Genomic DNA, 21820 nt, shown 5'->3' on the forward strand with positions numbered 1-21820 from the left:
TTTTACAGTGTACTGTCCCGCTAAGCTCACAAGAGTAAGTGCTCTGTGAGCTTACTTCTCAGCTTTTTTACTGTCACATGGAAAAACTAATACAGCCAAACACACTTTGCTTTACTGTGATCATATGGGATTTCACCACAATTTAAAGAACAATTTAAAAGTAAAGTTTCATGATTCAGATGAAGCATGCAATTAAAAAAAAACAACTTTTCAATATGCTTCCATTATCAAAATTGTGCACATTCTTTTTAAATGCACACTCTTTGAGGCTCCAACTCCTGCTCAGCATGTGCAAAAGTGCACTGTATATACTGTACGTATATGCATTTTGTTATTGGCTGATGGCTGTCACATGATACAGGGAGAAAAATGGATTAACTTTGAAATATGACAGCAAATATTCTACTACTCATTTCAAATTCAAAATAAGTGGTATTGCATTGTTTTGTTTTTGTGTATTGGTCAGTTATTAACATACTTACTGTATTTAGTGGTTCTTTTTCAATTTGGCAGATATTAGCAGTTTTAGGGACTGGCATTGTTGTTACTTTTATGTATGTCCTACAAACCTGAGGTGCTGTAGCACAATCTGTCTAGTTATACTGATAACCATAGGTGTTTACCCTTATTGTAGCTTAGGGTGGAACGTAGCCATAGTGTTTACACTTTTAATCTTGAGAACATAAACTGGTTATCTTCCAACTACAGAAATCTTTTTAACTGCAGTCTCTTGGTTCCACCCTAGTTAAAATATTAATAGCACGGGGAGTCAAGCTCCAGTTTGTATACACTATTAAAGGGACATTAATATTAAATACTTCATGCTTTTGTGTAAAAATTGTGCTTGTTCCACACTAGAGAGTAGGAAAAGCAGATTCTGTAAAGTAGGTTGTTTTTAAAATGCTGCAAATTATCTAAACCAAATATGTGATTTTTCAAAACACCATTTTCCATAAGTCCTAAAGGGACTTTAAGGGAATTAAATTAAGGTTTAAACATAGAGTTAAAGGGATGTTAAAGAGTCAGATTTATTGTTGTAATAAAAAAGCAGTACATTGTGTCACTTAATAGAAAACATTGCAATACTATAATTCATGAATTAAATGGATTTTACCTTTTCTTCTACTAGATACGACGAGTCCACGGATTCATCCTTACTTGTGGGATATTATCCTCCTGCTAACAGGAAGTGGCAAAGAGCTCCACAGCAGAGCTGTATATATAGCTCCTCCCTTCTCTCCACCCCCAGTCATTCTCTTTGCCTATACTAGTAATAGGAAGAGGTAAAGTGAAAGAGGTGTTAAAATGATAGTTTTTATTTTCTTCAAGCAAGACTTTTTTATTTTAAATGGTACCGGTGAGTGCTATTTTTCCTCAGGCAGCAGATGGATGAAGATTCCTGCCTGGAGGCTGATGATCTTAGCAGTTGTCACTAAGATCCAGAGAAGTTCCCACAGAATGGCTGAGGAGTACTTGAGAAGCTTCAGTGTGGGGAACGTTTTTCTTCATGCTACAAGCATTGAGGTATGTTCAGTCATTTTTTTCTGGAGAGACTGTGGTATTTCAGAACTGGCTGACATTGTTCCCATGAGGGAAGGGGTAAGCAGTAATCCTACATGTGTTGAAGGGGTATTAGTGGGACCTGTATATTATGGGCTAAATGACACTGGTAACATAATGTTTTGCTGAGAAAACGGTTTTATGCTTAGGGGCAACATAACGTTTTTATGGGCAAACGTTTTCATGTTTGAAGGCACTGGAGGGTTTCACATGGCTTATAGTATTAAATTGGGAATATGAAAAACCCACCTGGCTAGTTTCTAGACAGCTTTACAGCGGTTTTTACTAGGCAGAGAGACATCGTATAGGATGGGCAGGGCCTAGATTCGCGCCTCAGATGCGCAGTTGAATTTCAGATGAAGGCAGCAAGCTCCAGCTCCGGTGGGCCTAAGCTGAAGATTTAGCCTAACGAAGTGATAGTGTGAATTATCAGACCCCTGAGGGCAGTTCGGCGCCACAGAGGTGCAGGGGGTTGCTATTTTATTTTCATAACATTTTTAGGTAACGTTTTTTTCTCATAAAGGGTTAAGTATACCTTACTTGTGATGCAATCTTAGGTTGCAAGTTAAGACACATATATGCTAAAATTGTGAGAATTATAACTTTTTAAAGCAGTTTTGGAAAAATTGTACGCTTTTTTACTCTTAAAGGCGCAGTACCGTTTTTCAGTTTGTTGTTTTTTTCACAAAATAAAGTGTTTTTAATACTTCTTGTGGTTATTACTAGCCGGTTCAACATGTCTGACATTGAGGAAAGTCAATGCTCTATGTGTTTAGAAGCCATTGTGGAACCCCCACTTAAAATGTGTCCCTCATGTACTGAAAGGGCCTTACATTGCAAAGAACATATTTTAGGTGATAAAAATATGTCTAAGGATGATTCTCAGTCTGAAGAGAATCAGGTTATGCCATCCAATTCTCCCCAAGTGTCACAACCTTTAACGCCCACTCAAGCGACGCCAAGTACTTCTAGTGCGTCTAATTCTTTTACCCTGCAAGATATGGCTGCAGTTATGTCTACTACCCTTACAGAGGTATTTATCTAAACTGCCAGGTTTACAGGATAAGCGCAGTAGGTCAGGTATTAGAGTAAATGCTGAGCCCTCTGATGCTTTATTTGCCATCTCCGATGTACCCTCACAGTGTTCTGATTTGGGGGTAGGGAAATTGCTGTCTGAGGGAGAGCTTTCAGACTCAGGAAATGTGTTCCCTCAAACAGACTCGGATGTGACGGCCTTTAAGTTTAAGCTTGAACACCTCCGCCTGTTACTCCGGGAGGTTTTAGCGACTCTGGATGATTGTGACACTATTGTAATACCACCAGAGAAATTGTGTAAAATGGATAAATATCTAGAGGTCCCTACTTACACTAATGTTTTTCCAGTCCCTAGAAGGATTTCGGACATTGTTACTAAGGAATGGGATAGACCAGGCATTCCGTCCTCTCCCCCTCCTACTTTTAAGAAAATGTTTCCCATATCTGACACCATTCGGGATTCCTGGCAGACGGTCCCTAAGTTGGAGGGAGCTATTTCTACCCTGGCTAAGTGTACAACTATACCTATTGAGGACAGTTGTGCTTTCAAAGATCCTATGGATAAAAAATTAGAGGGTCTTTTAAAGAAATTGTTTATTCATCAGGGTTTTCTTCTACAACCTATAGCGTGCATTGTTCCAGTGACTACTGCAGCAGCTTTTTGGTTTGAGGCTCTAGAGGAGTCTCTTAAGGTTGAGACCCCATTAGATGATATTTTGGATAGAATTAAGGCTCTCAAGCTAGCTATTTCTTTTATTACCGACGCCGCTTTTCAAATGGCTAATTTAGATGCAAAAAATGTAGGCTTTGCCATTTTAGCACGTAGAGCGTTATAGCTTAAGTCTTGGTCTGCTGATGTGTCATCAAAATCTAAACTTCTAGCTATTCCTTTTAAAGGTGGACCCTCTACTTCCTCCTCCGCCACAAAGCAGGAGGGGAATTTTGCACAATCCAAGTCAGTCTGGAGACCTAACCAGACCTGGAATAAAAGAAAACAAGCCAAGAAGCCTGCTACTGCTACCAAGACAGCATGAAGGGGCAGCCCCCGATCCGGGACCGGATCTAGTAGGGGGCAGACTTTCTCTCTTCGCTCAGGCTTGGCCAAGGGACATTCAGGATCCCTGGGCATTAGAAATTGTGACCCAGGGATTTTCCCCCAAGAGGGAGATTTCATCTTTCATGTTTGTCTGTAGGCCATACAAAAAGAGAGGCGTCCTTACGCTGTGTAGAAGACCTCTATACCATGGGTGTAATCTGTCCAGTTCCAAAACTAGAACAGGGGCAGGAGTTTTACTCAAATCTGTTCGTGGTTCCCAAAAAAGAGGGAACCTTCAGACCGATTTTAGATCTCAAATGTCTAAACAAATTTCTCAGAGTCCCATCGTTCAAGATGGAGACCATACGAACAATTTTACCTATGATCCAGGAGGGTCAATATATGACCACCGTGGACTTGAAGGATGCGTATCTTCACATTCCTATCCACAAAGATCATCACCAGTTTCTCAGGTTCACCTTCCTGGACAAACACTACCCGTTTGTGGCCCTCCCTTTTCGGGTTGACCACAGCTCCCAGAATTTTCACAAAAGTGCTAGGGTCCCTTCTGGCGGTTCTAAGGCCGCGGGGCATAGCAGTGGCGCCCTATCTGGACAATATTTTGATTCAGGCGTCAACTTACCATCTAGCCAAATCTCACACGGACATTGTGTTGCCTTTTCTAAGAACTCACGGGTGGAAGGTGAATATAGGAAAGAGTTCACTAGTTCCACAGACAAGAGTTCCATTCCTGGGAACTCTGATAAACTCGGTAGACATGAAAATTTTTCTGACGGAGGTCAGAAAATCAAAGATCCTAACTACTTGCCGAGCACTTCAGTCCATTCCTCGGCCATCAGTGGCGCAGTGTATGGAGGTCATTGGATTAATGGTAGCGGCAATGGACATCGTTCCGTTTGCTCGCTTTCATCTCAGACCCACTGCAGCTATGCATGCTCAGACAGTGGAATGGGGATTATGCAGATTTATCTCCTCAGATAAATCTGGACCTAGAGACCAGAGACTCTCTTCTTTGGTGGTTGTCACAGGATCATCTGTCCCAGGGAATGTGCTTCCGCAGGCCAGCATGGGTCATAGTGACGACGGACGCCAGCCTCTTGAGCTGGGGTGCAGTCTGGAATTCCCTAAAGGCTCAGGGTGTTTGGACTCAGGAGGAGTCCCTACTACCAATCAATATTCTGGAACTGAGAGCAATATTCAACGCACTTCAAGCGTGGCCTCAGTTGGCTTTGGCCAAATTCATAAGATTCCAGTCGGACAATATCACGACATTAGCATAAATCAGTCATCAAGGGGGAACAAAGAGTTCTCTAGCGATGATAGAGGTTTCCAAGATAATTTGATGGGCAGAGACTCCCTCTTGCCATCTATCAGCAATCTATATCCCAGGAGTAGAGAACTGTAAAGTGGATTTTCTAAGTCGTCAGACTTTTCATCCGGGGGAGTTAGAGATCCATCCGGAGGTGTTTGCAGCATTGATCCATTAATGGGGCACACCGGAATTGGATCTGATGGAATTTCATCAGAATGCCAAACTTCCTTGTTATGGGTCCAGATCAAGGGATCCCCAAGCAGTACTGATAGATGCTCTAGCAGTACCTTGGTCGTTCAACCTGGCTTATGTGTTTCCTCCTTTTCCTCTCCTACCTCGTCTGATTGCCAGAATCAAACAGGAGAGGGCTTCGGTAATCTTGATAGCGCCTGCGTGGCCACGTAGGACTTGGTATGCAGATCTAGTGAAAATGTCATCTCTGCCACCGTGGAAACTACCACTGAGACAGGACCTTCTCATCCAAGGTCCGTTCCAACATCCAAATCTAAATTCTCTGCAGCTGACTGCCTGGAGATTGAACGCTTGATTTTATCTAAGCGGGGATTCTCTGAGTCGGTCATTGATCATTGATACATTGATTCAGGCTCGCAAGCCTGTCACTAGGAAAATTTACCATAAGATATGGCGTAAATATCTTTATTGGTGCTACTCATGGAGTAGGGTTAGGATTCCTAGGATTTTGTCCTTTCTCCAAGAAGGATTGGAGAAGGGATTATCAGCTAGTTCCTTAAAGGGACAAATTTCTGCTTTGTCAATTTTACTACACAAGCGTCTGGCGGATGTCCCAGATGTTCAGTCTTTTTGTCAGGCTTTAGTCAGAATCAAGCCTGTGTTTAAATCTGTTGCTCCACCATGGAGTTTGAATTTAGTTCTCAATGTTCTTCAAGGGGTTCCGTTTGAACGCATGCATTCCATAGATATTAAGCTTTTATCTTGGAAAGTTTTGTTTTTAGTTGCTATCTCTTCTGCTCGAAGAGTTTCTGAGCTTTCTGTGTTACAATGTGACTCGCCTTATCTTATATTCCATTCTGATAAGGTGGTTTCGCATACTAAACCTGGATTCCTTCCTAAGGTTGTTTCAAATAAGAATATTAATCAGGAAATTGTTGTTCCTTCTTTGTGTCCTAATCCTTCTTCTAAGAAGGAGCGTCTGTTACATAACTTGGACGTGGTTCGTGCCTTGAAGTTTTACTTACAAGCGACCAAGGATTTCCGTCAAACATCTTCCCTATTCGTTGTCTATTCTAGAAAGCGTAGGGGTCAAAAAGCTACGGCTACCTCTCTTTCTTTTTGGCTGAAAAGCATCATCCGTTTGGCATACGAGACTGCTGGACAGCAGCCTTCTGAAAAGATTACAGCTCATTCTACTAGAGCGGTGGCTTCCACATGGGCTTTTGAAAACGATGCTTCTGTTGAACAGATTTGTAAGGCTGCGACTTGGTCCTCCCTTCATACCTTTTCCAAATTTTCCAAATTTGATAGTTTTGCTTCTTCTGAGGCTATTTTTGGGAGAAAAGTTCTTCAAGCAGTGGTGCCTTCCGTTTAGGTATCTGTCTTGTCCCTCCCGTTTATCCGTGTCCTGTTGCTTTGGTATTGTATCCCACAAGTAAGGATGAATCCGTGGACTTGTCGTATCTAGTAGAAGAAAAGGAAATTTATGCTTACCTGATAAATTGATTTCTTCTACGAAACGACGAGTCCACCGCCCTACCTGTCATATTAGACAGATTATATTTTTGTTTTCAAAACTTCAGTCACCTCTTCACCTTTTAGCTTTTCTTTTCACTTCCTATACCTTCGGTCGAATGACTGGGGGTGGAGAGAAGGGAGGAGCTATATATACAGCTCTGCTGTGGTGCTCTTTGCCAGTTCTTGTTAGCAGGAGGATAATATCCCACAAGTAAAGATGAATCCGTGGACTCGTCGTATCGTAGAAGAAATCAATTTATCAGGTAAGCATAAATTTACTTTTTATATGTTTTTCCCTACATTTGTGCAATATTCATTACTTCCTTACAAGGAGGAGGGGCCTCTGCAGGAAATGTTATCTTAGTCTGATGTCATAAAACTTCTAGACTTGTTACTATTTAGTGAATAAACTAGATAACAGGGAGTCAGACATATGCATACATAGATCAGTCACAATGTAACCTAAGTTTCAAAAATATCAGCTCCCATATCATACTGGGGACAGGGGCTACACTGAGAAATTCTAAGTGCTCATTATGCAAGAAAACAAGTTGTTTTTTACACAATCGTTTTCTTTTTATGTTTACTTTCATTTAACATATTTGATTTTACCAAATGAGCACAGTTTAATATCCCTTTAATGTATTAAATGCTTTTAAATAATGTATTTTGCAATGTGGTACATCATCTTTGGTTACATATTTTATTCATATATACAAATTCCATCAACAACCATTTGTGCACGCAAGTGTGCACGCAAGCTGTTTAGCACTTCTTAGAACTTTTCACCTGCCCATAGAGGCAGCAACAGAGGAAAATAATCATGGTTATAACTGGCAGTTTGCTTGCCATGGTTATAACTGGCAGTATGCTTTTTATGTTAATTATATCTATGCTTTTTATATTGTTTGAAATCATTTCTGTTAAAGGAACATAAACGTACCAAACATAAATTGCTCTAATGTGTTAGAGCAGTTTATTATTGCACAATTTATTGCATATAAATATGTTTTTATCTACTGCTGAAGGGTTAAACACATTCACCTGCAGAGCAGCAATGCACTACTGAGAGCTAGCTGAACAAATCTGGTGAGCCAATGACAAGAGGCATATGTGCATAGCCACCAATAACCATCTAACTCCAAGTAGTTCATTGTTGCTCCTGACTCTACCTAGGTATGCTTTTCAAGTGAACAAAGTCAGTTTGATAATAGGCTCTTAAAATTGCATATTCTATCTGACCCGTGAAAGTTTAATTTTGACTTTCGTGCGCCTTTAAGATAGCTGCCAGGTAACTTGATTATACTGTTGTCCTACGTAGTTTATAAATTGACTGTTGATATGTGCTATAATAGGTGTGAGAAATATGAAAACCACTAAGTTCTCTATTCATGTATATTTTTCTTTCTTTGATTCACAGACGTTTCTAGTACGAAAGTCCACAAAGCTTCAAAAGAAAGTCATTTCTCTTCGTGTGCCGAATGATTTTGGATCATGTTTCAAGGAATTTGTGATAAAAGAAAGTTCATATAGTAAGTGATCTGGTTTATTTTGTTTTCCTTTTCTATAAACCTAACATCTCTAGTGTAAATATATTCCATGGTACAAATAATATGTAGAGTAAATGAGAATAGTGACGTCTAAAGAAGTTGTATAAATGATATACCGCAGGCTGTTTGTGTACTGTAATATTGGTTTACACTTCATGTGTTTACAATGACTTGTTATATCCACTGCAGAGTTTAAAAAGTATGGCAAATTGTCCCTTTAGGTTTATTTTTGTATATTAAATAACTATTTCTGCTAATTAAACCACAATACAATAAAATAGGTTGAATTTGTACTCAAAGACCAATAGAGAACAATGGGAAAATAACATTTTAGTATCTCTGGTGTGCTAGCATGAGGCATAATGAGGTTGCTTACACACTTTGCACACAAGTTAAAAAGACACTAAACATTTTATCACTGCTTATTAGTGGCTACATTTAGCCACCAATAAACAAGCATAAACCCAGGTTCTGAACCAAAAATGGGCCGGATCCTAAGCTTTATATTCCTGCTTTTAAAATAAAGATAGCAAGAGAACAAAAATTGGGTTAAGTGTCCCTTTAAAGTAAAGCTATATATTATAATATAAGTTGGATATAGTCAATGTAGTGTAAACTGTAAAATACTTTAAACTTTTAATTCCATGAGAGTCCAGTGTTAAGAATACAGGTGCGCCGATACAGAAATTATCATTGCCATTGTTAGGGATGGGCGAATGTTTTGCAACATTTCGAAAAATAAAACAAATTTTAACACAATAGTTAGTTCGTTTTGAATTTTGAATGTTTGTACAACATTCTAACATTTGTTTAATGTAATAGTATTTCTAATCTATCTTTAAATGTATTATTCAAATTCAATTTTTCTAATTTTAATATTCCATAGTTTGAATTCAAATTATGCAATAGTCGAAATAAAAAAAATAAAATCAATATATATTTGTATCTATTATGTATCAATTTACAAAATGTTCTATTACATGAACTATTGAACTTCTGAATAATAGTATTCTATTCTGAATAGAAACTTTGAATGTGGGTATTCAATCTAATTATTAACATTTGAAAACAAAAGTAACATTCAAAACCAGAAATAACATTTGATTACCAAATGGATTTTTGTTCTTATCAACATTCGATTGTCCAAAACAAGTGTCCACAGGACTATTCGTTCTACCAAGCGAATTGCAATTTCAACACATTCACCCATCCCGAGCCACAATATGAAAAAAGTTTAAGAACCAATGGTTATAGGGGACATTGTACGCTAGAATTTTCTTTGCATAACTGTTTTGTAGATGATCCATTTTTATAGCCCATCTGGGAGTGTCTTATAAAAATCTATAATTTTGCTCATTTTCAAATCAAAGTTTTTTATTGAGGGAAAAAGAAAAACACAGATCAGAGACAGTGCATCCGACATATATCAACAAAATAGCATAATTCGAATATACATATATGAGAAACAAAAAACAACAAAGAAAAGAAAACACGTGAATTTTGCTCATTTTAAATAACATTGTGCTGATTTTCAGACTCCTAACCCAGCCCCAAAGTTTTAGATGTATACTGATGTATACAGACAGCAGCTTGCTTCTGTTTGTATAATGGGTCTTTTGATATGCATATGCAGGGAAGGGGGAGTGTCTGCTATTCCTGCTTTGTCAGCCCATTTCAGTGGGTGTCCCAGACTACCTCATCAACAATGTTAATTTGGGAGCTTCTAAGTAAGTTTTTAAAACGTTTTATACTGGATTTTTAGATAAGTATCTGTGCATATTCTTCTTTATAGTAGTGTCTATTACATTCAGTTATATGAAAATTGTTATATAATCAATTTTCTTTGAAAGACCCTAGTTATTTTTTATATATACACAGTGTGTATTAGCAATTAAGCACTGCAATTAAAATAAATATGTTAAAATATACATTTATAAATAACATTTAGTTAAAGTAATTTGTAGGGTTTTGCAAATCCAGGAACATACCCCTTGAAAAGTTAATTGAGTATGTTTATGTGGTCTCCTTTTTCTGTGACCAGAGGCCATATGTAAATGAACTCCTGCACTGATCTGTATAGTATATAGCAGGGTCATAAAACTGCAGGATTTATCATGCTCTCCAACCTCTTGGATAAAGGGAATATAAGCGGAACATCTGCAGAGGTAGATTCCAGGAAAAACAGGGAAAATAATATATGTTTTATGTTTTGCTTATTTAAACAATTTATATAAATACTAGTCCTAAAGCCCGTTCACACGGGCCATTTTTTGCAGTACAGTGGTCCCACCCCTTGCGTTCTCTCCCTCCCACTCTTTTGCTTTCTCTCTCTCCCCCCTCTCTTTTGCGCTCTCTCTCCTTCTCTCTTTCTTCTGTTATGTGTGATCAGTCCACGGGTCATCATTACTTCTGGGATATAACTCCTCCCCAACAGGAAATGCAAGAGGATTCACCCAGCAGAGCTGCATATAGCTCCTCCCCTCTACGTCACTCCCAGTCATTCTCTTGCACCCAACGACTAGATAGGATGTGTGAGAGGACTATGGTGATTATACTTAGTTTTTATAACTTCAATCAAAAGTTTGTTATTTTACAATAGCACCGGAGCGTGTTATTACCTCTCTGGCAGAGTTTGAAGAAGAATCTACCAGAGTTTTTTACTATGATTTTAACCGGAGTAGTTAAGATCATATTGCTGTTTCTCGGCCATCTGAGGGAGGTAAAAGCTTCAGATCAGGGGACAGCGGGCAGATGAATCTGCATTGAGGTATGTAGCAGTTTTTATTTTCTGAATGGAATTGATGAGAAAATCCTGCCATACCGTTATAATGACATGTATGTATACTCTACACTTCAGTATTCTGGGGATGGTATTTCACCGGAATTACTCTGTAAAAAGTACATTAAACCTCTTAATAGGTATTTATCATGTTAAACATTTCTGCTGGAATGTAGAATCGTTTGCATTTTCTGAGGTACTGAGTGAATAAATATTTGGGCATTATTTTTCCACTTGGCAGTTTGCTTGTTTTAATTGTGACAGTTTCGTTTCTCTCTCACTGCTGTGTGTGAGGGGGAGGGGCCGTTTTTGGCGCTCTTTGCTACGCATCAAAAATTTCCAGTCAGTTACTCTTGTATTTCCTGCATGATCCGGTTCATCTCTAACAGAACTCAGGGGTCTTCAAACTTCTTTGGAGGGAGGTAGATTCTCTCAGCAGAGCTGTGAGACTTATATATTGACTGTGATTAAAAACGTTGCTCTGTAATTTCTATGTCTCAAATTTAATTATTGTTAATTTACTAATGGGAACAAACCTTTGCTAAAAGTTGTGTTGTTTTTAAGGATTGATGCTATAACTGTTTTTTCAGTTCATTATTTCAACTGTCATTTAATCGTTTAGTGTCTCTTTGAGGCACAGTACGTTTTTGTTAAATAAGATTGTAACCAAGCTGCAAGTTTATTGCTAGTGTGTTAAACATGTCTGATTCAGAGGAAGATACCTGTGTTATTTGTTCCAATGCCAAGGTGGAGCCCAATAGAAATTTATGTACTAACTGTATTGATGCTACTTTAAATAAAAGCCAATCTGTACAAATTGAACAAATTTCACCAAACAGCGAGGGGAGAGTTATGCCGACTAACTCGCCTCACGTGTCAGTACCTGCATCTCCCGCCCGGGAGGTGCGTGATAATATGGCGCCTAGTACATCTGGGCGGCCATTACAGATAACATTACAGGATATGGCTACTGTTATGACTGAAGTTTTGGCTAAATTACCAGAACTAAGAGGCAAGCGTGATCACTCTGGGGTGAGAACAGAGTGCGCTGATAATACTAGGGCCATGTCTGATACTGCGTCACAGCTTGCAGAGCATGAGGACGGAGAGCTTCATTCTGTGGGTGACGGTTCTGATCCAAACAGATTGGATTCAGATATTTCAAATTTTAAGTTTAAATTGGAAAACCTCCGTGTTTTACTAGGGGAGGTTTTAGCGGCTCTTAATGATTGTAACACTGTTGCAATACCAGAGAAATTGTGTAGGTTGGATAAATACTTTGCGGTACCGGCGAGTACTGACGTTTTTCCTATACCTAAGAGACTAACTGAAATTGTTACTAAGGAGTGGGATAGACCCGGTGTGCCGTTCTCACCCCCTCCTATATTTAGAAAGATGTTTCCAATAGACGCCACCACACGGGACTTATGGCAAACGGTCCCTAAGGTGGAGGGAGCAGTTTCTACTTTAGCTAAGCGTACCACTATCCCGGTGGAGGATAGCTGTGCTTTTTCAGATCCAATGGATAAAAAATTAGAGGGTTACCTTAAGAAAATGTTTGTTCAACAAGGTTTTATATTGCAACCCCTTGCATGCATCGCGCCGATTTCGGCTGCGGCAGCATTTTGGATTGAGTCTCTGGAAGAGAACCTTAGTTCAACCACGCTAGACGACATTACGGACAGGCTTAGAGTCCTTAAACTAGCTAATTCATTCATTTCGGAAGCCGTAGTACATTTAACCAAACTTACGGCTAAGAACTCAGGATTCGCCATTCAGGCACGTAGGGCGCTGTGGCTAAAATCCTGGTCAGCTGATGTAACTTCTAAGTCCAAATTACTTAATATACCTTTCAAGGGGCAAACTTTATTTGGGCCTGGTTTGAAAGAAATTATCGCTGACATCACAGGAGGTAAGGGCCACGCCCTGCCTCAAGACAAAGCCAAAGCTAAGGCTAGACAGTCTAATTTTCGTCCCTTTCGGAATTTCAAAGCAGGAACAGCATCAACTTCCACTGCACCAAAACAGGAAGGAGCTGTTGCTCGTTACAGACAAGGCTGGAAACCTAACCAGTCCTGGAACAAGGGCAAGCAGGCCAGGAAACCTGCTGCTGCCCCAAAGACAGCATGAACCGAGGGCCCCCGATCCGGGACCGGATCTAGTGGGGGGCAGACTCTCTCTCTTCGCCCAGGCTTGGGCAAGAGATGTTCAGGATCCCTGGGCGCTAGAGATCATATCTCAGGGATACCTTCTAGACTTCAAATTCTCTCCCCCAAGAGGGAGATTTCATCTGTCAAGGTTGTCAACAAACCAGATAAAGAAAGAAGCGTTTCTACGCTGTGTACAAGATCTGTTATTAATGGGAGTGATCCATCCGGTTCCGCGGTCGGAACAAGGACAAGGGTTTTACTCAAACCTGTTTGTGGTTCCCAAGAAAGAGGGAACTTTCAGGCCAATCTTGGATTTAAAGATCCTAAACAAATTCCTAAGAGTTCCATCGTTCAAAATGGAAACTATTCGGACAATCTTACCCATGATCCAAAAGGGTCAGTACATGACCACAGTGGATTTAAAGGATGCTTACCTTCACATACCGATTCACAAAGATCATTACCGGTATCTAAGGTTTGCCTTCTTAGACAGGCATTACCAGTTTGTAGCTCTTCCATTCGGATTGGCTACGGCTCCAAGAATCTTCACAAAGGTTCTGGGTGCCCTTCTGGCGGTACTAAGACCGCGAGGAATTTTGGTAGCTCCGTACCTAGACGACATTCTGATACAAGCTTCAAGCTTTCAAACTGCCAAGTCTCATACAGAGTTAGTTCTGGCATTTCTAAGGTCGCATGGATGGAAAGTGAACGAAAAGAAGAGTTCGCTTCTTCCTCTCACAAGAGTTCCATTCTTGGGGACTCTTATAGATTCTGTAGAAATGAAGATTTATCTGACAGAAGACAGATTAACAAAGCTTCTAAATGCATGCCGTGTCCTTCATTCCATTCAACTCCCGTCAGTAGCTCAATGCATGGAGGTGATCGGCTTAATGGTAGCAGCAATGGACATAGTTCCCTTTGCACGTCTACATCTCAGACCGCTGCAATTGTGCATGCTGAGTCAGTGGAATGGGGATTACTCAGACTTGTCCCCTACTCTGAATCTGGATCAAGAGACCAGAAACTCTCTTCTATGGTGGCTTTCTCGGCCACATCTGTCCAGGGGGATGCCATTCAGCAGGCCGGACTGGACAATTGTAACAACAGACGCCAGCCTACTAGGTTGGGGCGCTGTCTGGAATTCTCTGAAGGCTCAGGGACAATGGAATCAGGAGGAAAGTCTCCTGCCAATAAACATTCTGGAATTGAGAGCAGTTCTCCATGCCCTTCTGGCTTGGCCCCAGTTAAAAACTCGGGGGTTCATCAGGTTTCAGTCGGACAACATCACGACTGTAGCTTACATCAACCATCAAGGAGGGACAAGAAGCTCCCTAGCAATGATGGAAGTATCAAAGATAATTCGCTGGGCAGAGTCTCACTCTTGCCACCTGTCAGCAATCCACATCCCGGGAGTGGAGAACTGGGAGGCGGATTTCTTGAGTCGCCAGACTTTTCATCCGGGGGAGTGGGAACTTCATCCGGAGGTCTTTGCCCAAATACTTCGACGTTGGGGCAAACCAGAGATAGATCTCATGGCGTCTCGCCAGAACGCCAAACTTCCTCGCTACGGGTCCAGATCCAGGGATCCGGGAGCGGTTCTGATAGATGCTTTGACAGCACCTTGGAACTTCGGGATAGCTTATGTGTTTCCCCCCTTCCCGCTGCTCCCTCGATTGATTGCCAAAATCAAACAGGAGAGAGCATCAGTGATTCTAATAGCGCCTGCATGGCCACGCAGGACTTGGTATGCAGATCTAGTGGACATGTCATCCTGTCCGCCTTGGTCTCTACCTCTAAGACAGGACCTTCTGATACAGGGTCCATTCAAACATCAAAATCTAACTTCTCTGAAGCTGACTGCTTGGAAATTGAACGCTTGATTTTATCAAAACGTGGTTTTTCTGAGTCGGTTATTGATACCCTGATACAGGCTAGGAAGCCTGTTACCAGAAGGATTTACCATAAGATATGGCGTAAATACCTACACTGGTGCGAATCCAAAGGTTACTCCTGGAGTAAGGTTAGGATTCCTAGGATATTGTCCTTTCTACAAGAGGTTTAGAAAAGGGTTTATCGGCTAGCTCATTAAAGGGACAGATCTCAGCTCTGTCCATATTGTTACACAGGCGTCTGTCAGAAAATCCAGACGTCCAGGCCTTTTGTCAGGCTTTAGCTAGGATCAAGCCTGTGTTTAAAACTGTTGCTCCGCCATGGAGTTTAAACTTAGTTCTTAACGTTTTACAGGGTGTTCCTTTTGAACCCCTTCATTCCATTGATATAAAATTGTTATCTTGGAAAGTTCTGTTTTTAATGGCTATTTCCTCGGCTCGAAGAGTCTCTGAGTTATCAGCCTTACATTGTGATTCTCCTTATCTGATTTTTCACTCAGACAAGGTAGTTCTGCGTACTAAACCTGGGTTCTTACCTAAGGTAGTCACTAACAGGAATATCAATCAAGAGATTGTTGTTCCATCCTTGTGTCCAAATCCTTCTTCAAAGAAGGAACGTCTTCTACACAATCTGGATGTAGTTCGTGCCCTCAAGTTCTACTTGCAGGCAACTAAGGATTTTCGACAAACGTCTTCCCTGTTTGTCGTGTACTCTGGTCAGAGGAGAGGTCATAAGGCTTCGGCTACCTCTCTTTCCTTCTGGCTTCGTAACATAATTCGTTTAGCCTATGAGACTGCTGGACAGCAGCCTCCTGAAAGAATTACAGCTCATTCTACTAGAGCTGTGGCTTCCACTTGGGCCTTTAAGAATGAGGCCTCTGTTGAACAGATTTGCAAGGCTGCAACTTGGTCTTCGCTTCATACTTTTTCCAAATTTTACAAATTTGACACTTTTGCTTCTTCGGAGGCTATTTTTGGGAGAAAGGTTCTTCAGGCAGTGGTTCCTTCTGTATAATGATCCTGCCTATCCCTCCCGTCATCCGTGTACTTTTGCTTTGGTATTGGTATCCCAGAAGTAATGATGACCCGTGGACTGATCACACATAACAGAAGAAAACATAATTTCTCCAACATAGGTGTGTCCGGTCCACGGCGTCATCCTTACTTGTGGGATATTCTCCTCCCCAACAGGAAATGGCAAAGAGCCCAGCAAAGCTGGTCACATGATCCCTCCTAGGCTCCGCCTACCCCAGTCATTCTCTTTGCCGTTGTACAGGCAACATCTCCACGGAGATGGCTTAGAGTTTTTTAGTGTTTAACTGTAGTTTTTATTATTCAATCAAGAGTTTGTTATTTTGAAATAGTGCTGGTATGTACTATTTACTCAGAAACAGAAAAGAGATGAAGATTTCTGTTTGTATGAGGAAAATGATTTTAGCAACCGTAACTAAAATCCATGGCTGTTCCACACAGGACTGTTGAGAGCTACTAACTTCAGTTGGGGGAACAGTATGCAGTCTCTTGCTGCTTGAGGTATGACACATTCTAACAAGACGATGTAATGCTGGAAGCTGTCATTTTCCCTATGGGATCCGGTAAGCCATGTTTATTACGATCATAAATAAGGGCTTCACAAGGGCTTATTAAGACTGTAGACTTTTCTGGGCTAAATCGATTCATTATTAACACATATTTAGCCTTGAGGAATCATTTTATCTGGGTATTTTGATATAAGAATATCGGCAGGCACTGTATTAGACACCTTATTCCTTAGGGGCTTTCCCAAAGCATAAGCAGAGCCTCATTTTCGCGCCGGTGTGGCGCACTTGTTTTTGAGAGGCATGGCATGCAGTCGCATGTGTGTGGAGCTCTGATACTTAGAAAAGACTTTCTGAAGGCGTCATTTGGTATCGTATTCCCCTTTGGGCTTGGTTGGGTCTCAGCAAAGCAGATACCAGGGACTGTAAAGGGGTTAAAGTTTAAAACGGCTCCGGTTCCGTTATTTTAAGGGTTAAAGCTTCCAAATTTGGTGTGCAATACTTTTAAGGCTTTAAGACACTGTGGTGAAAATTTGGTGAATTTTGTACAATTCCTTCATGTTTTTTCGCAATTGCAGTAATAAAGTGTGTTCAGTTTAAAATTTAAAGTGACAGTAACGGTTTTATTTTAAAACGTTTTTTGTACTTTGTTATCAAGTTTATGCCTGTTTAACATGTCTGAACTACCAGATAGACTGTGTTCTGAATGTGGGGAAGCCAGAATTCCTATTCATTTAAATAAATGTGATTTATGTGATAATGACAATGATGCCCAAGATGATTCCTCAAGTGAGGGGAGTAAGCATGGTACTGCATCATTCCCTCCTTCGTCTACACGAGTCTTGCCCACTCAGGAGGCCCCTAGTACATCTAGCGCGCCAATACTCCTTACTATGCAACAATTAACGGCTGTAATGGATAATTCTGTCAAAAACATTTTAGCCCAAATGAACACTTGTCAGCGTAAGCGCGGCTGCTCTGTTTTAGATACTGAAGAGCATGGCAACGCTGATACTAATATCTCTGAAGGGCCCCTAACCCAGTCTGATGGGGCCAGGGAGGTTTTGTCTGAGGGAGAAATTACTGATTCAGGGAACATTTCTCAACAGGCTGAACCTGATGTGATTGCATTTAAATTTAAGTTGGAACATCTCCGCATTCTGCTTAAGGAGGTATTATCCACTCTGGATGATTGTGACAAGTTGGTCATCCCAGAGAAGCTATGTAAACTGGACAAGTTCCTAGAGGTGCCGGGGCTCCCAGAAGCTTTTCCTATACCCAAGCGGGTGGCGGACATTGTTAATAAAGAATGGGAAAGGCCCGGTATTCCTTTCGTCCCTCCCCCCATATTTAAAAAATTGTTTCCTTTGGTCGACCCCAGAAAGGACTTATGGCAGACAGTCCCCAAGGTCGAGGGAGCGGTTTCCACTTTAAACAAACGCACCACTATACCCATAGAGGATAGTTGTGCTTTCAAAGATCCTATGGATAAAAAATTAGAAGGTTTGCTTAAAAAGATGTTTGTTCAGCAGGGTTACCTTCTACAACCAATTGCATGCATTGTCCCTGTCGCTACAGCCGCATGTTTCTGGTTCGATGAGCTGATAAAGGCGGTCGATAGTGATTCTCCTCCTTATGAGGAGATTATGGACAGAATCAATGCTCTCAAATTGGCTAATTCTTTCACCCTAGACGCCACTTTGCAATTGGCTAGGTTAGCGGCTAAGAATTCTGGGTTTGCTATTGTGGCGCGCAGAGCGCTTTGGTTGAAATCTTGGTCGGCTGATGCGTCTTCCAAGAACAAGCTACTTAACATTCCTTTCAAGGGGAAAACGCTGTTTGGCCCTGACTTGAAAGAGATTATCTCTGATATCACTGGGGGTAAGGGCCACGCCCTTCCTCAGGATCGGCCTTTCAAGGCAAAAAATAAACCTAATTTTCGTCCCTTTCGTAGAAACGGACCAGCCCGAGGTGCTACGTCCTCTAAGCAAGAGGGTAATACTTCTCAAGCCAAGCCAGCTTGGAGACCAATGCAAGGCTGGAACAAGGGAAAGCAGGCCAAGAAACCTGCCACTGCTACCAAGACTGCATGAAATGTTGGCCCCCGATCCGGGACCGGATCTGGTGGGGGGCAGACTCTCTCTCTTCGCTCAGGCTTGGGCAAGAGATGTTCTGGATCCTTGGGCGCTAGAAATAGTCTCCCAAGGTTATCTTCTGGAATTCAAGGGACTTCCCCCAAGGGGGAGGTTCCACAGGTCTCAGTTGTCTTCAGACCACATAAAAAGACAGGCATTCTTACATTGTGTAGAAGACCTGTTAAAAATGGGAGTGATTCATCCTGTTCCATTAAGAGAACAAGGGATGGGGTTCTACTCCAATCTGTTCATAGTTCCCAAAAAAGAGGGAACGTTCAGACCAATCTTAGATCTCAAGATCTTAAACAAGTTTCTCAAGGTTCCATCGTTCAAGATGGAAACCATTCGAACTATTATTCCTTCCATCCAGGAAGGTCAATTCATGACCACGGTGGATTTAAAGGATGCGTATCTACATATTCCTATCCACAAGGAACATCATCGGTTCCTAAGGTTCGCATTCCTGGACAAGCATTACCAGTTCGTGGCGCTTCCTTTCGGATTAGCCACTGCTCCAAGGATTTTCACAAAGGTACTAGGGTCCCTTCTAGCTGTGCTAAGACCAAGGGGCATTGCTGTAGTACCTTACTTGGACGACATTCTGATTCAAGCGTCGTCCCTTCCTCAAGCAAAGGCTCACACGGACATCGTCCTGGCCTTTCTCAGATCTCACGGATGGAAAGTGAACGTGGAAAAGAGTTCTCTATCTCCGTCAACAAGGGTTCCCTTCTTGGGAACAATAATAGACTCCTTAGAAATGAGGATATTTCTGACAGAGGCCAGAAAATCAAAGCTTCTAGACTCTTGTCGGATACTTCATTCCGTTCCTCTTCCTTCCATAGCTCAGTGCATGGAAGTGATCGGGTTGATGGTAGCGGCTATGGACATAGTTCCTTTTGCGCGCATTCATCTAAGACCATTACAACTGTGCATGCTCAGTCAGTGGAATGGGGATTATACAGACTTGTCTCCGAAGATACAAGTAAATCAGAGGACCAGAGACTCACTCCGTTGGTGGCTGTCCCTGGACAACCTGTCACAAGGGATGACATTCCGCAGACCAGAGTGGGTCATTGTCACGACCGACGCCAGTCTGATGGGCTGGGGCGCGGTCTGGGGATCCCTGAAAGCTCAGGGTCTTTGGTCTCGGGAAGAATCTCTTCTACCGATAAATATTCTGGAACTGAGAGCGATATTCAATGCTCTCAAGGCTTGGCCTCAGCTAGCGAGGGCCAAGTTCATACGGTTTCAATCAGACAACATGACAACTGTTGCGTACATCAACCATCAGGGGGGAACAAGGAGTTCCCTAGCGATGGAAGAAGTGACCAAAATCATTCTATGGGCGGAGTCTCACTCCTGCCACCTGTCCGCTATCCACATCCCAGGAGTGGAAAATTGGGAAGCGGATTTTCTGAGTCGTCAGACATTGCATCCGGGGGAGTGGGAACTCCATCCGGAAATCTTTGCCCAAGTCACTCAGCTGTGGGGCATTCCAGACATGGATCTGATGGCCTCTCGTCAGAACTTCAAAGTTCCTTGCTACGGGTCCAGATCCAGGGATCCCAAGGCGGCTCTAGTGGATGCACTAGTAGCACCTTGGACCTTCAAACTAGCTTATGTGTTCCCGCCGTTCCCTCTCATCCCCAGGCTGGTAGCCAGGATCAATCAGGAGAGGGCGTCGGTGATCTTGATAGCTCCTGCGTGGCCACGCAGGACTTGGTATGCAGATCTGGTGAATATGTCATCGGCTCCACCTTGGAAGCTACCTTTGAGACGAGACCTTCTTGTTCAGGGTCCGTTCGAACATCCGAACCTGGTTTCACTCCAGCTGACTGCTTGGAGATTGAACGCTTGATCTTATCGAAGCGAGGGTTCTCAGATTCTGTTATCGATACTCTTGTTCAGGCCAGAAAGCCTGTAACTAGAAAGATTTACCACAAAATTTGGAAAAAATATATCTGTTGGTGTGAATCTAAAGGATTCCCTTGGGACAAGGTTAAGATTCCTAAGATTCTATCCTTCCTTCAAGAAGGATTGGAAAAAGGATTATCTGCAAGTTCCCTGAAGGGACAGATTTCTGCCTTGTCTGTGTTACTTCACAAAAAGCTGGCAGCTGTGCCAGATGTTCAAGCCTTTGTTCAGGCTCTGGTTAGAATTAAGCCTGTTTACAAACCTTTGACTCCTCCTTGGAGTCTCAATTTAGTTCTTTCAGTTCTTCAGGGGGTTCCGTTTGAACCCTTACATTCCGTTGATATTAAGTTATTATCTTGGAAAGTTTTGTTTTTGGTTGCAATCTCTTCTGCTAGAAGAGTTTCAGAATTATCTGCTCTGCAGTGTTCTCCTCCTTATCTGGTGTTCCATGCAGATAAGGTGGTTTTACGTACTAAACCTGGTTTTCTTCCAAAAGTTGTTTTCTAACAAAAACATTAACCAGGAGATTATCGTACCTTCTCTGTGTCCGAAACCAGTTTCAAAGAAGGAACGTTTGTTGCACAATTTGGATGTTGTTCGCGCTCTAAAATTCTATTTAGATGCTACAAAGGATTTTAGACAAACATCTTCCTTGTTTGTTGTTTATTCTGGTAAAAGGAGAGGTCAAAAAGCAACTTCTACCTCTCTCTCTTTTTGGATTAAAAGCATCATCAGATTGGCTTACGAGACTGCCGGACGGCAGCCTCCCGAAAGAATCACAGCTCATTCCACTAGGGCTGTGGCTTCCACATGGGCCTTCAAGAACGAGGCTTCTGTTGATCAGATATGTAGGGCAGCGACTTGGTCTTCACTGCACACTTTTACCAAATTTTACAAGTTTGATACTTTTGCTTCTTCTGAGGCTATTTTTGGGAGAAAGGTTTTGCAAGCCGTGGTGCCTTCCATTTAGGTGACCTGATTTGCTCCCTCCCTTCATCCGTGTCCTAAAGCTTTGGTATTGGTTCCCACAAGTAAGGATGACGCCGTGGACCGGACACACCTATGTTGGAGAAAACAGAATTTATGTTTACCTGATAAATTACTTTCTCCAACGGTGTGTCCGGTCCACGGCCCGCCCTGGTTTTTTTAATCAGGTCTGATAATTTATTTTCTTTAACTACAGTCACCACG

At 41.7% G+C, this 21820-nt stretch overlaps 1 protein-coding gene across 1 annotated transcript in view; it reads left to right on the forward strand.

The window, feature by feature from the left end:
* The window catches only part of RIN2 (Ras and Rab interactor 2), a 330034-nt gene that overhangs the window by 255356 nt on the left and 52858 nt on the right, over nucleotides 1–21820 (forward strand). The window contains exon 7 of the mRNA XM_053712006.1: nucleotides 8095–8206. Coding sequence (XP_053567981.1) covers nucleotides 8095–8206 — 112 coding nt within the window. The remainder of the gene's footprint in view (nucleotides 1–8094; nucleotides 8207–21820) is intronic.

The sequence above is a fragment of the Bombina bombina genome, chromosome 4, assembly GCF_027579735.1.
Source record: "Bombina bombina isolate aBomBom1 chromosome 4, aBomBom1.pri, whole genome shotgun sequence".
NCBI classification, from domain to species: Eukaryota; Metazoa; Chordata; class Amphibia; order Anura; family Bombinatoridae; genus Bombina; species Bombina bombina.